Source organism: Oryctolagus cuniculus, chromosome 17 (assembly GCF_051225735.1).
Source record: "Oryctolagus cuniculus isolate XC-2025 breed Fujian yellow rabbit chromosome 17, ASM5122573v1, whole genome shotgun sequence".
In the NCBI taxonomy this organism is placed as follows: Eukaryota; Metazoa; Chordata; class Mammalia; order Lagomorpha; family Leporidae; genus Oryctolagus; species Oryctolagus cuniculus.
This window is the reverse complement of record NC_142883.1, coordinates 63348458-63363362: the sequence shown is the minus strand read 5'-3', so window position 1 is coordinate 63363362 and position 14905 is coordinate 63348458. Positions and strand designations below refer to the sequence as shown.

At 59.7% G+C, this 14905-nt stretch overlaps 1 protein-coding gene across 5 annotated transcripts in view; it reads right to left on the bottom strand.

Moving 5' to 3' along the window:
* The window catches only part of DRC3 (dynein regulatory complex subunit 3), a 34189-nt gene that overhangs the window by 13962 nt on the left and 5322 nt on the right, over window positions 1-14905 (bottom strand). For 4 of the 5 annotated variants that reach the window (XM_089317117.1, XM_089317116.1, XM_089317119.1 and 1 more), the window contains 3 exons: window positions 14333-14449; window positions 9925-10091; window positions 4110-6221 (listed from right to left, as the gene is read on the bottom strand). In XM_089317117.1, the coding sequence (XP_089173243.1) occupies window positions 5853-6221; window positions 9925-10091; window positions 14333-14449 (653 nt within the window). In that variant the 3' untranslated portion in view covers window positions 4110-5852. Of the gene's footprint in view, window positions 1-1023; window positions 1201-3007; window positions 3119-3656; window positions 3777-4109; window positions 6222-9924; window positions 10092-14332; window positions 14450-14905 lie in introns of those variants that run through there. The other variant, XM_089317120.1, reaches the window with a different exon arrangement.

Here is a 14905-nt window from a genome sequence, read left to right as displayed (position 1 = left end):
GGCGCCAGGCCCCAGGCCCGCTCTGTGCAGCTGGGCAAGCTCCACTGCCCTGGACCCAGGCTCAGGCGAGTCAGCTCATGCCTGGTGGCCTTGTAGGAGGAGGCAGCCACTCCAGACCCTGGGAGCAGAGTCCTCATCAGCCCCGTTCTAGCTGCTCCTGCTTCCCCAGAGGTACCTGTTGCTCCAGGAAGCACTGACCAGCTGACCCCCTGCCATCCTAAACCCAATGGCCACTGGGACCAGAAAAGAGGCGTCACAAGTGTGGGGCCAGGGTCGAGACACTGGCACCCCATACGAGCGCCAGTTCCAGTCCCTGGCTGCTCTGCTCCGATCCAGCTCCCTGTTTAAATGTCTGGGAAGCTCCTTTCCCTGTTTGGAGAGCTTGATGCAGTGGCTGGGATTTCTCTGTCTCTCTCCCTCTCTCTCTGCCGCTCCGCCTTTCAAATAAATAAAAAAGGACGTCCTGGGGCCAGCGCTATGGTGTAGCGGGTAAAGCTGCCACCTGCAGTGCCGGCATCCCCTGGCTGCCCCACTTCTGATCCAGCTCTCTGCTATGGCCTGGGAAAGCAGTGGAAGATGGCCCAAGTCCTTGGGCCCCTGCACCTGCATGGGAGTCCCGGAAAAAGATCCAGGCTCCTGGTTTTGAATCGGCTCAGCTCTGGCCATTGTGGCCATTTGGGGGAGTGAACCAGTGGATGGAAGACCTGTCTCTCTCTCTCTCTCTGCCCCTCTTGAACTCTGCCTTCCAAACAAATAAATAAAATAAAATAGTGACAGTTAACAGATGAGGTCATGCAGGGCGAGGATGACCTTGAACCCCTGGGCATGTTACATGATGGAGCCACAGCCCCACCTTTGTGGCCACAGTGGAGCAGCAGGGGAGGCGGTGAGTGGGCTGGGCCTTGGCTCTGCTGCTCGCGGCTGCGTGACCCCCTGGCCTGGGCCGCAAGGGCCAGCAGGGGCACAGGTGCTGCAGCCCTTCGGCGGGCGCAGAGCTGCGGCTTCGGGAGGGGCGGGCCCTACCAGCGAGTGCTTCTCCTCGAACTGGGCGATCTTGAGTTTGCCCTGCTCCTGGTTCTCCTGGATCGCCTCCTGGATGCACTCAGTAAACGTGTCCAGCTCGATCTTCCGCTTTTCCTGCTGTTTCAGGCCGTACTCGAAAATGTTCACGCAGATGGTGACAAATTTGTCCTTGTAGGTGGGTGGGCGTTAAGGAAGCTCAGGGCAGCGTCTCTCTCCCTCGGAGCAGGCCACCGGGGAGGGCCACAAGGGTGCAAGGGCTTGCTACGCTGAACGTGTGTGTGTGCAGGACTCGAACTCAGGGTCTCGTCTGATGGAGGAAGCCATTGAGGGGCCCAGAGACCTGGCACTGGAGATTCAGAGGGTAATGGTGTGGCTGAGGTCTCGCCACCATCGGAGGCCTGGTGGGGGAAGGAGCTGGGGACCATGGGCAGAACCCACAGGGCAGAGCAGGATGATGTTAAGAAAGGCCCCGACCCTGCACCCCATGGGAGACCAGGAGAAGCACCTGGCTCCTGCCATTGGATCAGCGCGGTGCGCCAGCCGCAGCATGCCAGCTGCGGCGGCCATTGGAGGGTGAACCAACGGCAAAAGGAAGACCTTTCTCTCTGTCTCTCTCTCTCACTGTCCACTCTGCCTGTCAAAAAAAAAAAAAAAAAAAGAAAGAAAAGAAAAGAAAAAGAAAAAAGAAAGGCCCCTAACAGACTGCTTGGGGACCTGGAAGGACAGGGAGGGGCTGGTGTGTGACCGAGATGGGCTCTTGGGCAGAGGGCCCGTTTTGATGCTCAGCTGTGCTGGGGTAGGTGGGGGTGGAGGGGCCAGGGGTGGAAGCGGAGGATCCAGGTTCAAGTCCTGGCCCCGCCACTGCCACTGGGAAAATTGTCAAGATTTGAAAACAGAGTCATCCATGTCATACCTTGGCAAAGCAGAGCCAAGGCAGGCTGCGGGGCGGGGGGGGGGGGGGGTGCGGGGGGGCTGGCAGTGCAAGATGTGCCTGATCAAAGGGACTGTCACACACCCGCTGGGCCACTTTCACGAGAGCACCTGCCGGACAGCGGCTCCACCAGCCCCACCCCCACACAACAGGCTGCGAAGGCCTCGAGGTGTCAAGTCTCGCCCAGTGACTGCTGGTACCCATGAACCTTCTGCTGTAACAACTTAACATGGGGCCGGTGCCGTGGTGCAGAGGGCAAAGCCTCTGCCTGCAGTGCTGTTATCCCATATGGGCGCCGGTTCTAGTCCCGGCTGCTCCACTTCCGATCCAGCTCTCTGCTATGGCCTGGGAAAGCAGAAAATGACCCAAGTCCTTGGGTGCCTGCACCTGTGTGGGAGACCCTGAAGAAGCTCCTGGCTTCAGATCAGCCCAACTCCGGCTGTTGCAGCCATTTGGGGAGTGAACCAATGGATGCGAAACCTCTCTCTGTCTCTGCCTCTGCATCTCTGTAACTCTGCCTTTCTAATAAATAAATAAATTTTAAAAAAGAAGATAGCCCTCCTCCGCCTAGCGGCGCCAGCACACCGGGTTCTAGTCCCGGTTGGGGCACCGGATTCTGTCCCGGTTGCCCCTCTTCCAGGCCAGCTCTCTGCTGTGGCCAGGGAGTGCAGTGGAGGATGGCCCAGGTGCTTGGGCCCTGCACCCCATGGGAGACCAGGAGAAGCACCTGGCTCCTGGCTCCTGCCATCGGATCAGCGCGGTGCACCCGCCGCAGCGCGCTGGCAGCGGCGGCCATTGGAGGGTGAACCAACGGCAAAGGAAGACCTTTCTCTCTGTCTCTCTCTCTCACTGTCCACTCTGCCTGTCAAAAAAAAAAAAAAAGAAGATAGCCCAAGTGCTTGGGCCTCTGCCACTGACATGGAAAACCCAGATGGAGGTCCAGGCGTCTGACTTCAGCCTGGCCCAGGATGGGGAAACAGTCCCAGCAGGGGCTGGGGGCTCCGTGAGCAGGCTCTGCCAGACAAGAGGCGGCGAGAGCCGGGGCGGATATGTCTCCAGCAGCTCCCCGACGCCGGGCAGGTAGGACAGCTTGTTGCCTTCCACATCTTCAGCGTACATGCTGTCAAACAGGAAGGAGTCGTTCAGGCGGTCCACGAAGGCAGCCTGCGGGCAGAAACAGGGCCCCGCGGTGACCCAGGCGGGCTCCAGGGAGGACGCGCTGGGCACGGGCCCCCCGGCTGGGCACTAACACAGACATTACCCCTTGGGCTTCAACCCTCTCCGATGTAGAGGGGCGGCGGGAGGAGGTGGTGGAGGGGTGCCTCCCAGGCAGAAGGAACAGCAGGTGCGAGGCTGCTTCGGTCTGGCTGCACGGAGGGGTGGGGCTCATGGCGGGAGGCCATGTTCAGCCTGTTTCTGGCATGCCATGCCGTGGTGGAGGGTGTGTGGGGAGGGGACGTCTGCCCGAGGGTCTTAAGGCGCAAGACTGTAGCACCCTCTCGCGGCCCAGAGTGTTGGACGCAGGGGTACGCCAGCAAGCGCGGGACAGGACCGATCGGGAGTCTGCGCTGTGGTTGGAGCCAGCCCCAGGGAGGTGGGCGAGGCGGGGAGGGCTTCGTAGCCTGTGCGTGAGGCATGATTTCTCCCAGGGCGCCCAGGGATCCCGGCGGGCCTGCGTTGAACGTGTCCGTCCGCGAGAGACCTTGTGCGCCTCCAGCTCCGCGCGCTGGGCCTGCTCGGCCTCCAGCCGGGCCTGCGCCAGGTGCTCCCGGTGTTTCAGCTCGTCCGTGCTGTACTGGTGCTTTGCCTCTGCGAGCTCTTTCTGGTCGGAGAACAGCAGGTGGCACCGTTAGCCGTTAGCGGAGCTCGCCTGGATGTCCCCACCACCACCACTTCCCTCCCTGCCGTGGGCTGGGGGAGGGGCCCGGGCCGGACAGACCCCTTCACAAGGCAAGGTTGGCTGAGGGGTCCCAGGGAAATTAGGGAGCTGAGAAGGCCCCTTCAAGAGCCTGGGTTTCGTTTCCGATTTGTCCGGATGATTCTAGGCGAGGGTCTGAGTCTGGAGGGGGCCTTGGTTTGCTTCTGGGACTCTGAGCGCCCTCCCCTGCCCCTCATCCCCCAACCCCCGACCCCTGCTGTGCTGGGGGGGGGGCTGGGGCACTGCTCAGTGAGAGCCTTTCTTTTCTAAATTCTTTTATTGTTAGATTTTAAAATAAAAAACATTGAAAGGCAGTGAGAGAGCGAGAGAGACATCTTCCATCTGCTGGTTCACTCCCCATATGCCTGTTAACAGCCAGCGCTGGGCCAGACTGAAACCAGGAGCCCAGAACTCCATCCGGGTCTCCCACGTGGGTGGCAGGGACCCAAGTATTTGGGCCGTCTTCCGCTGCTTTCGGGAGTAGCCGGGGCTCCCGATATGGGATGCGGGCGTCCCAAACAACTTATAGCTAACACCTTCCTCTGTCCTATTTTTATGATGTCTTTATTACTATAAAGAGAGCAGATTTTATGCTCTCTATAGGTGCAGGTCCAAGGTGCCCCATGGTTTCATAACAAGAAGAGCACACTCAAACAGGTATGTGGCCAACCCAGGCATCCTAGAGCACTGTTGCCTTTAAAACTGGCTCCGGGGCCCGTGCTGTGGCTCAGCGGGCACAGCGGGTCAAGCACTGGCCTGCGATGCCAGCATCCCGCGTGAGCCCCAGCTGCTCCACTCCCTACTGATGCACCTGGGGAACCGGAACATGACCCAAGTGCTTGGGCCCCTGCCACCCACGTGGGAGACCCGGATGGAGTTTCCGGCTCCTGGCTTTGGCCTGTTTGCAAGCCATTTAGGGAGTGAACCAGCAGATGAGAAATCTCTTCTGTCTTTCTGTAACTCTGCCTTCCAAAGAAACAAATCAACCAATAAATCTTTAAAATAAAAAAAAGGGGTGAGGCACTGCTGTGGCATCACAGATAAAGCTGCCGCCTGCAGTGTCCGCATCCCATATGGGCGCCAGTTCGAGACCCGGCTGCTCCACTTCTGATCCAGCTCTCTGCTGTGGCCTGGGAAAGCAGTGGAAGATGGCCCAAGTGCTTGGGCCCCTGCACCCACGTGGGAGACCTGGCAGAAGCTCTGGCTCCTGGCTTCGGATCAGGCCAATTGGGGAGTGAACCAGCGGATGGAAGGCCTCTCTCTCTCTGGCTCTCCTCTCTCTGTGTAGCTCTGACTTTCAAATAAACACATAAATCTTTTTAATAAAATAAATAAAATAGATACAGCTGTAGTCTCAGCTTCCGGTCCCATGCAGGGACAAGAGAGAGCCTGTGGCGGGAGGAGGGGACTCCCCCTGAGGTCACCTCCTCTCTAAGCCTCCACAGCGGTGCTTGGACGGCACCTTGGCCCACCCAGGAGAGAGGGGGCTCCGCTCACTGTAGGTTCTAGGGGCTCAGAGTTGAGGCTGGGGGCCCACTCTCCTGCCTGCCTCTCCAGGTGTCCCCCCCCCAGGGGGGGTCATTTTAGTGCTCCTCAACACAGCTCCTGTCTGCAGGACAGGTACCAGCAGGCAGGTCAGCTGGCCCAACTCAAGGTGTCACCCCAGTCCCAATGGGTCAGTACCCCCCACCCCCTGCCACCCCTTCCCACAATAGATGGCATGGCCCAGAGTGAGAAGCAAGGGCTTCACAGCAGGGGATGGGGGGCGGGGAGGGAGGCAGGCAGGGGGCAGCAGGAAGACCCTCCCACAGGCAGGCGTGAGCTTTGCAGGTCACTCACAGGGACTGACTCCCAGCTCCAGCCCCGCCCACTGGAGTCCCCGCCCTTGAGCGCCAGTTGGCCACTGGGACGACAGCAGGGTCCCGGCTGGCTGGTGGTGAGACTGCGCCATGGGCTTGATTGATGAACGCCCAACAACAGCTAGCTCTTAATATTGCTCCCGGGGTCACAGAGACCAGGGTGCAGGGGGTAGGGGGGAGCCCTCTCCACTGTTTCCTTTAGGAAACCACACAGTGGCTGCGAGGTGGCCTTGGGACAATGCGCAGAGATGGGGGAGCCCTGGTTGCTGGGAGCCTGGGCGAGAGGGCACCCACGCAGGTGCTGCGGGACCCCACGGGGGTGGGGGAGGGGGAAGACACGTGCCATGTGGTCACCGATGCGCCGGAAGTCCAGGTACACGAGGTCGGGCAGGTAGGCATAGATGAACATCTTGTAGTCCTCTGCTTGGGCGATGGGGTTCCCGGCGAGGCTGAGCGTGCGCAGGCACTTGAACCGCCGCAGGTAGACGAGCTGGGGAGGAGAGGACGCTCCGTCCTGGCTGCCTGGAAACACACCCCCGCCTTCTCCCTGCACCCGGGAGGGCCCTGGCACCTTCAGGCCTCAGGCAGGGCAGGGGGCGGGGCACAGGTGCAGAGTGGGTGTGGGGGGGGGGGTCCAGGCCTGCAGGTAGGGGTCTAGGTAGTGCCCTGAGATATTGGATCAGGCACGGACAGACGGGAGCTCCAATCCCAGCTATGGGGCCTTGGGCAAGTTTCCCTAAGCCTCAGTGCGTGTAGAATGAAGAATGAGCGGAGGGATGTTACATGTGTTACAGCCGTTGTAAAGCAAGGCCCAGGTCAAAGGAGCCTAACATCCAGACACAGAGGCCAAGTTAGGGCTGGTCGTCTGTGGGCCCTCGGGGCAGGGCTTCGTGGATGCCCCACCCCCACCCCATCTCATCCATCGAATGGATCAAGAACTGCGGCCAGCCAGCGGGAGACAGCCATGCGCAGCTGCGCTAGAACCGCAGCGCACAGCGCCTCCCAGCGCCCAGTGTCGGAACTGCGCCCAAGGCCGTCAGTCATAATTAATAGCAGACAACCAAGCAGGCAGCAAGCCTCAGGTGTGTGCCCAGGGAGACCAAAGCCCACGTGGACCCCAGAGCTTACACGGTGGGTGGTGCTGGGAGTGTTTTAAAATTTAAGTAGCATAATCACAGACTAGGCAAAGTGCTACAAGGAACATAAAGACAGCACCGACCGTGAGAGGTGGCATTTATGGGAGACGGGAGGGAGCCAGTGGTGGTAGTGCAAGGAGAGCACTTTCTCAGGAGCCAAAACAGCACGGGCAAAGGCCCTGGGGCAGCGACAAGTTCAGGGTACACCAGGAACGGAGAAAGGCTGGGGCAGCTGCAGTATGATGGAGGAAAGACTTGATACAAGTGTGGAGACAAGGTCAGGGGCTGGTTCATGTAAGACCAGGCTGGCTAGGGCCAGTGCTGTGGTACAGTAGGCTAAGACTCCACCTGTGGCGCTAGCATCCCATATGGGCACCGATTCAAGTCCCAGCTGTTCCACTTCGGATCCAGCTCCCTCTGTGGCCTGGGAAAGCAGTAGAAGATGGCTCAAGTGCTTGGGCCCCTGCTACCCACGTGGGAGACCTGGAAGAAGCTCCTGGCTCCTGGCTTCAGATCGACCCAGCTCTGGCCATTGCAGCCATTTGGGGAGTGAACCAGCGGATGGAAGACCTTTCTCTCTGTCTCTCCCTCTGTCTGTCTGAAACTCTGCCTCTCAAATAAATAAATAAATCTTAAAAAAAAAAAAAAAACCACGCAGGCTGTGGTCGAGGGTTTGGATTTTGCTCTAAGGATGATGGAAGCCAGTGGAGTTCGAAGCGTGTATGAGAAAAGACGGGGCCTGATTTCATTTTCTAGAGATCTCCCGGTGAGATTCCATTTCTCAGCTTGTTGGCAGGCAAAGAGAAAAGCCTCAGAAGCAAGCGTGCTACAGAAAGTTGACAGGCAGCAGGCCCACCGGGGGGTTTGTAAATGGTTCCACTTCCCCGGAGGCCGAGCTGGCAGAGAGCCGTCCAAATTGAAGATGCACCTGCCTTCTGGTCCAGCAACCCTCGCCGGGAGTGTATCTTACATGTGGGCTGACCCAGGCGCACGTGACCCCTGCTCGAGGTCATCCTGGGGTTCAAGGACATCTGAGGTGGTCTGTGTGATGCCACCAGCTTGGAGCAACTTCAGCGTCCACCTCCGAGGGACGGGGGAAGTACATCGCGTGGCATCGGAATATGGCGCAGGCAGTGGAGTGGGCTGCTAACGGGGGTGGAGACAGGACATGAGGGCGGGGCTTGGAGGGCAGCTGGACAGAGCCAGGATGCCTGGGCAGGCACACGTGCTTGGCCGCAGCTGTGGTCTCGGCCAGGGACGCAGGTACAGAGGGTGAGGGGGTAACAGAGACTCTTTCCCGGGGGCCTTGAATTTTGCTTCAAAGTCCGCGTGTTTTGAAATGGGCGCTGTGGCTCATGGGTTGAGATGCTGTCTGGGGACCCCACACTGGAGTACTGTCTGAGTCCCGGCTGCTTTGCTTCTGATCCGGTTCCATGCCCCTGCGCCTGGGAAGCACCCGCTTGGATCCCTGTCACTCAAGTGGGGGATCTGAGTGGAGCTCCCGGCTCCTGGCTTCGATGTGGCCCTCCCCTCGGCTGTTGTGGCCATTTGGGGAGTGAACTGGCAGAGGAGAGCTCGCTCTCTCTCCCCTCCCCTCTCTTTCTCTGCCTTTCAAAGGCGCACGCACACACGTGCACACACACACAGATCTTGCATTCACTGTTTTCACTCCCCACATGGCAGCAACAGCCAGGGGCTGGGCCAGGCCGAAGCCGGGAACCAGGAGCTCCATCTGGGTCTCCCACATACGCGGCACGGAAGCCGTCACCTGCCCACCCTCCCAGGCTGCACAGCATAAGACGCTGGAACTGACAGCAGAGCCAGGACCCAAAGCCAGGCACTCGGATACAGCTAGGTGGAGACAACCGGGGGTCTCCAGGACCCCGGGTGCAGCCTGGCCACAGGAACTTCTGGCCTCGGCCGCTTCTCCCTAGGGGCCTTCTCTCTCCCCGACTCTGGGAACCAGCAACCCTGCCTCTCACACATGTCAGGTACTGAACACTCTGGGGTCCACTCGGTCCTCGCTACAGCTCTACGGTCTGAGCCCATTTCACAGATGGGCAAGTGGACGCTGGCCCCAGCTCAGACAGCTGGGAGGTGGCTAAAATCTCAGCCCTTGATCCAAGGCCATGTCCTTGGTCCACGGTGGATCTCCCCCACCCCCACCCCCACCCCAGCAGAGCAGGGAGGGGGCAGGCTGTACAGCCAGTTCTGGACCCCCGAGAAGCACGCTGGCTTCCATGGGGCATACAGGGCAGACTACTGAGACTACACTGCCTCCAGGATTTGCCCCGTCGGATGGATGGATTTACGTATAGGGACCATCTGGGTGACTGACCTCCTCCCCCGCCGCCCCGGGCCATCCATCTCAGTCAGCCTCACGTAGAGCTGGGATTCCAGCCCAGGCCATCCATCTGACCCAAGCAGTAATGGAATTCGGGGCAGCTCCCAGAGGCCCTGGCCAGGAACCACAGGGGAAGGTCTCTGTTGGGTCACCTCTGATGTGGGCCCCTTCCCGAGGCTGCCAGACCCCCAGCTATTGGGGGGGGGGCGGTCTCAGCCCCAGCCTGCTGAGCTGGGAGCCCCCTGTGGGGAGTGCAGGGGCAGCCAACCAGCCTTCCCTGGAGATGACCACTGTCAGTGTCGCACAGATGCCCCCGGCGTCCGCGGACACGGGACACCAGGGGTTCTTTTAACCTGTGGGCTGGTCAGCCCCGAGGGGAACCCGCCTTGTCCGGCTCTGTCCCCACTGAGAACAGAGCAAGTGCACCCAGCAGGCAAACGTTGGCTAAATGAGCCAGAGACCGAGGGGGCAGAACGAGACGTTGCCGTGGCAAAGGCTGTGAACGGGCAGCCACAGACAGATTTTGTGAAGCGTGCTGTCCCAACACGATCGGGTCCCTGGTGGACTAAGCCGGCTTGTCAAGCGACGCGGAGGTGGGTTAGGGGTAGGGGGGAGAAGACTTGCGATGCTCCAGGCGCACCTGCCCACGCGGCAGACCCCGCCCTGTCCGAGCCCCGCGCATGCGCACGGGTGTGTGCGTGTCGGCCACTCACATTCATTATGTTGTCGATCTGGTTGTTGCCCAGCGACAGCACCTGCAGCTTGCCCAGCGCGTCCAGGGAGTCGATCCTGGAGATCCGGTTGTTGAACAAGCTCAGGTCCTCCAGGTTCACCAGGCTGTCCAGGCCCTCGATGACCTCGATGTTGTTGAAGGACAGATCTGGGGGAAGGGAAGGGGCGGATCTGTGAAGAGGCTTTGCTGTCCGGTGCCTGGGCTGGGCGGTGGGCGCTCCGCGAGCGAGGCCATCAAGGGGACTTGGTGCTCCGCGGGCCGGCAGCTAGCGGCACGCCCTCCACACCCCCGGGGCAAAGCCTGCGATTATTTCTGGAAGCCTCACACGCTCACCACATCACCCCCGTGGGCGGCGCTCGCTGCGTCGGAGCTCGGAGGAGACCGGCAGCTCTGAGGCAGCAGACCATGGGCTCAGGGACGCTCCCCTAGCCTCAGGCCTCCCACCCGCGTAGCAATTCCGGGTTTATCCAGTGCTCTGTGTGTGTGCATCTCATCTACCCCGCTTAGGTATTGTGAAGTAATCCAGAGATACTTTAAAGTACTCGGAAGGATGGGTGTAAGTTACACACAAATATAAGGGTACTTTAAGAAGTTCACGGATGGGGCCGGCGCTGTGGTGTAGTGGGTAAAGCTGCCGCCTGCAGTGCCGGCATCCCATAGGGGCGCTGGTTTGAGTCCCGGCTGCTCCACTTCCGATCCAGCCCTCTGCTGTGGTTTGGAGAAGCAGTGGAAGATGGCGCAAGTCCTTAGACCCCTGCACCCGTGTGGGAGACCCGGAGGAAGCTCCTGGCTCCTGACTATGGATTGTGCAGCTCCAGCTGATGTGGCCATCTGGGGAGTGAACCAGGGGATGGAAGACGTGTGTGTGTGTGTGTGTGTAACTCTTTTGTATAAAATAAATAAATCTTTAAAAAATTATTTACACCAAATAAAGTTGTTTTTTTTTTTTAAAAAAAAAAACACCCCAGATTTATCTTATTTGTTTGAAAGGCACAATGATGGTGGGAGGAGGGTGAGAGAGACAAAGAGAGGTCTTCCATCTGCTGGTTCACTCCCCAAATGGCTGCAACAGCTGTGGCTGGACCAGGCCGAAACCAGAAGCCTGGAACTCCATCTGGGTCTCCTACACGGGTGGCAGGGGCCCAAGCACTTGGGCCTCTTCTGCTGCTTTCCCAGGTGCATTTGCAGCAGCTGGATCAGAGCAGCCAGGACTGGAACCAGCACTCCAATACGGGATGCTGGTGACAAAGGCCGCAGCTTAACCCACTGTGCCAGGACACCAGCCCCAAAATAAAGGTATCTTTTTAAACACCAATTTATTTATCTGAGAGGCAAAAGAGAGACTACCATTTGCTGTCTCCTCCCTAAATGCCCACAATGATCAGGACTGGGATGGGCCAAAGCTGGGCCAGGCTGAAGCCTGGAGTCGGCAACTTAGTCCAGGTCTTCTAGGTGGCTGGCAGAGGTCCAACTACCTGAGCCGTCACCACTGCCCCCAGAGGCCGCAGTGGGAGGGCACTGGGGTGGGGGGTGGAGCCTGGCAACAATGCAGGTGTCTCACTGCTAGGCTACATCCTGACTCCGAAACTTTTAATTTCACTTTTCCACTAACTTTTTGAAGTGTCCTCCTGTTATGCCATTCCCCCCCTCAGATTTATTTATTCTTATTTATTTACTTGAGAGGCAGAATTACAGAGAGAGGGAGAGACAGAGAGAGAGAGGTCTTCCATCTGCTGGCTCACTCTCCAAATGGCCGCAATGGCCAGAGCTGTGCCAATCCGAAGCCAGGAGCCAGGAGCTTCCTCCAGGTCTCCCACATGGGTGCAGGGGCCCAAGCACCTGGGCCATCTTCTACTGTTCTCCCAGGCCATTAGCAGGGAGCAGGATCAGAAGTGGAGCAGCCAGGACTTGAACTGGCGAACCTATAGGATGCTGGCACTGCAGATGGTGGCTTAACCTGCTGCCCCACAGCGCTGGCCCTGTGTTATGCCACTCTACACAGGGGACTTGAGCATCCAGGGATGTGACCTCAGGGGGTCCTGGAACCCATCTGGCACGAGCTTTCGGGCTTGGCTGGTGGCTGGGGTTGTCACCCTGTGCAGGAGGCCAGTGGGCCAGCGGCCGGCACTGGGGATTTGTCCTGAGCTTGGCAGTACGGACAATCCTGGCAGACAAGCGGTCACTTTGCAAGGGTGAGTTGGGAGTCAGCTTAACCCCGGCGTCATTGGTCTCGTCTGCATGTCCGCGACGCCCATCTGTGCACGGGTGACACTGCCAACATCTCCTTGTCCCCTGCTCTGTGCCAGGCCCTGGACTGGCACCGCCTTATTTAATCCTCATAGCACAGGTGTCGTCATCCCACCGCAAATGAGGGAACTGGGACTCAACGGCGCCCCCTGGCGACCTGCTGCAGATAGCACAGCACAGAAACTGAGGCGATGTCTGCAGTCAGTTCCGAGTCGGCAGGGGCAGGCAGCTGGCCCGATGGTTAAGAGGCAGGTTCGGGGCCAGCGCTGTGGCGCAGCGGGTAAAGCCACCGCCTGCAGCGCCGGCATCCCATAGGGCGCCGGTTCGAGTCCTGGCTGCTCCACTTCCAATAGAGCTCTCTGCTACAGTAGATGTTCCAAGACCTTGTTGGGGAACCCAGAAGAAGCTCCTGGCTTTGGATTGGTTTGGGGAATGAATCAATGCATGGAAGATTCTCTCTGCCTAAATAAATCTAAGAGAGAGAGAGAGAGAGAGATGCAGGTTAAGATGTCCACATCACGTGTTTGATGCCTGCCTCTGGCTGCATCCACTGGTTCACTCCCCAAATGGCTGCAACAGCTCGGGCTGCATGGTAGAGGCCCAAGCACTTGGGCCATCTTCTGCTGCCTTTCCAAGGCACATTAGCAGGGAGCTGGATGGGAAGTGGAGCAGAACTGGTTCTCACGTGGGATGCCGGTGTCCCAGGCAGCGGCTTCACTACACTCTTGAGGGGCCTGGCCCAGCCCCTAAGAACGCGTGGTGAGTGTTTAACAGCAGCGGGTGGGGGAAGGCCTGCTTTGTGGTTCTTTCTCAGTTCCGGAGGATGGGTGGGTGTCCATACTCCCACTGTGGCCAATTCCAAGCTACCCACAGAGCATCCCAGGACGCAGGACACTAGGCACACCTGGCACCCTTGGCCCTGTGTCCCGTGTGGGTGTGGGGGCTGGGCTGCTGGCTAATGTGCCAATTAAGATGCCCGCGTCCCACAGTGGAGATCCTGGGTTTCACACCCAGCTCTGGTCCTGACTCAGCTTCCTGCTAAATGCAGACCTGGGAGGTCCCTGCCGTGGGTTCCTGCCACCCACGTGCCTCCTGGCTTTGGCCCAGCCCGGCCCCTGACGCTGTGCTGGGGGGTTTAGAACTAGTAGATGGAAGCTCTCAATAAAACTTTAAAAGGAAAAAAAAAAAAAAAAAAAACAACAACCCGTGGCATTCAGATGGCCCGTGCAGGGTGGCCTTGGGTGGGGGCGGTGGCTCAGGGCTGGCTAGAGAGAGAGAGGCCTCCTGATGGTGTGGACAGGTCACCGTGCCCAGGAATCAACAGTAAGGAATGCTGGGTAAGGTGTGTGTGTGTGTGTGTGTGCTGGGGGCGGGAAGAACACGGGCTTTGGGGTCAGACTGGTGTGGGTCCAAGTCCCAGCACTGCTACTGCTTGGTCCTTGGCTCTGGGCACGCGCCTTGGCCTCTCTGAGCCTTGGCTCCTCTTGCGTAGACTGTACCAGGCACCTGTATCCTAGGGTTGCTGTGGGAACGCAGCAGGCCCATCCTTTTCTCCCTGCTGGGTGCCTACCTGCCCCTCACCAGATGCCCCTGGGAGGCCAGTGCATGGCCCCTGTTCATCCAAACGGCCTCATCCTCCCCACCCCGGCCTGGGCAGGGAGGGCCAGAGCCCATGTCGCTCTTAGGCACTGTGACCTCTGTTTGCTTATCTGCACAGTGGGGGTGCTGGGTGCTTGTGTGGGGTCACGGAGCTCACGGAGCCCACGCACAGGCCCACCGGCTTCCGCGATGACTATTGCTGCTTTGCTCCCGGGGCCCTGCCATTCAGTGGCTACCTGTCAATCCGAGTGGAAATTGAAGGGGAGGAGTCTGTAGCAGCCCCCTGAGCGCCCCGCCCAGCCTGGGAGGCCGGCGGGCGGGAGCAGAATGGCCCGTCTGTGCTGTGCTCTGTCCAGTGTGGATCCCGGGTCTTTTGAAAGACAGCAGCTGTGCCCAGGCTAAGGACCGTGCCCAGGTAGCTGAGGGTCAAGCGTGAGAGTGCCGTCTCCCTGGGTGGGGGGCAGAGGCGGGGAGGAGGGGCGGGGCGCGGCGCAACCTTGGCAGGTGGGCGGGAGCAGACGCATGCGCAGAAGGGGCCTCACCCAGCCAGACCAGGTGGACGAGGTTTTCCAGGCCCTCGATCCTCTCGATGATGTTGTTGTCCAGCTGCAGCTTGCGCAGGTTCTCGAACTGCCAGAGGTTGTCAATGTGCAGGATGTCTGCAAAGACCAGAGGAGAGAGGCGCGTGGGCTTCTGGGCCGGCGCACGGCGGCACCGAGACGCCTCACCTTCTCTCGCCCTGCCCTGGAGGAAGAAGCTAGGTGCCCTGGCGGCGAAGGCTGAGCACCCAGGACGGGGGAGGGGCGGTCAGCCACAGGCTCCTTAATTAAGGCCGGCCTGGACCACACCCCGTCTTGCCCACCAGGGAATCCCGCTCCCTCCTTGTTGCTGGCCGGGCGCCTGGGCAGCCTGGAGGGCTCAAGACGGAGCAGGGATGAGGATCAGAGCAGGTGCACAAAGCACGGGGGGTTCAGGATCCCCGCAAAGCTCTCCCCGCTTCCTCTCGAAATGCCCTCGCTCTGCCCGGCTGGGCTGTCTCCCATCGGGAGCTGCAGGCGCCCATTCCACCGCTGGGGACGCGAGGCGGGAGGGATCCACCTGGTCCCCAGCCCCAT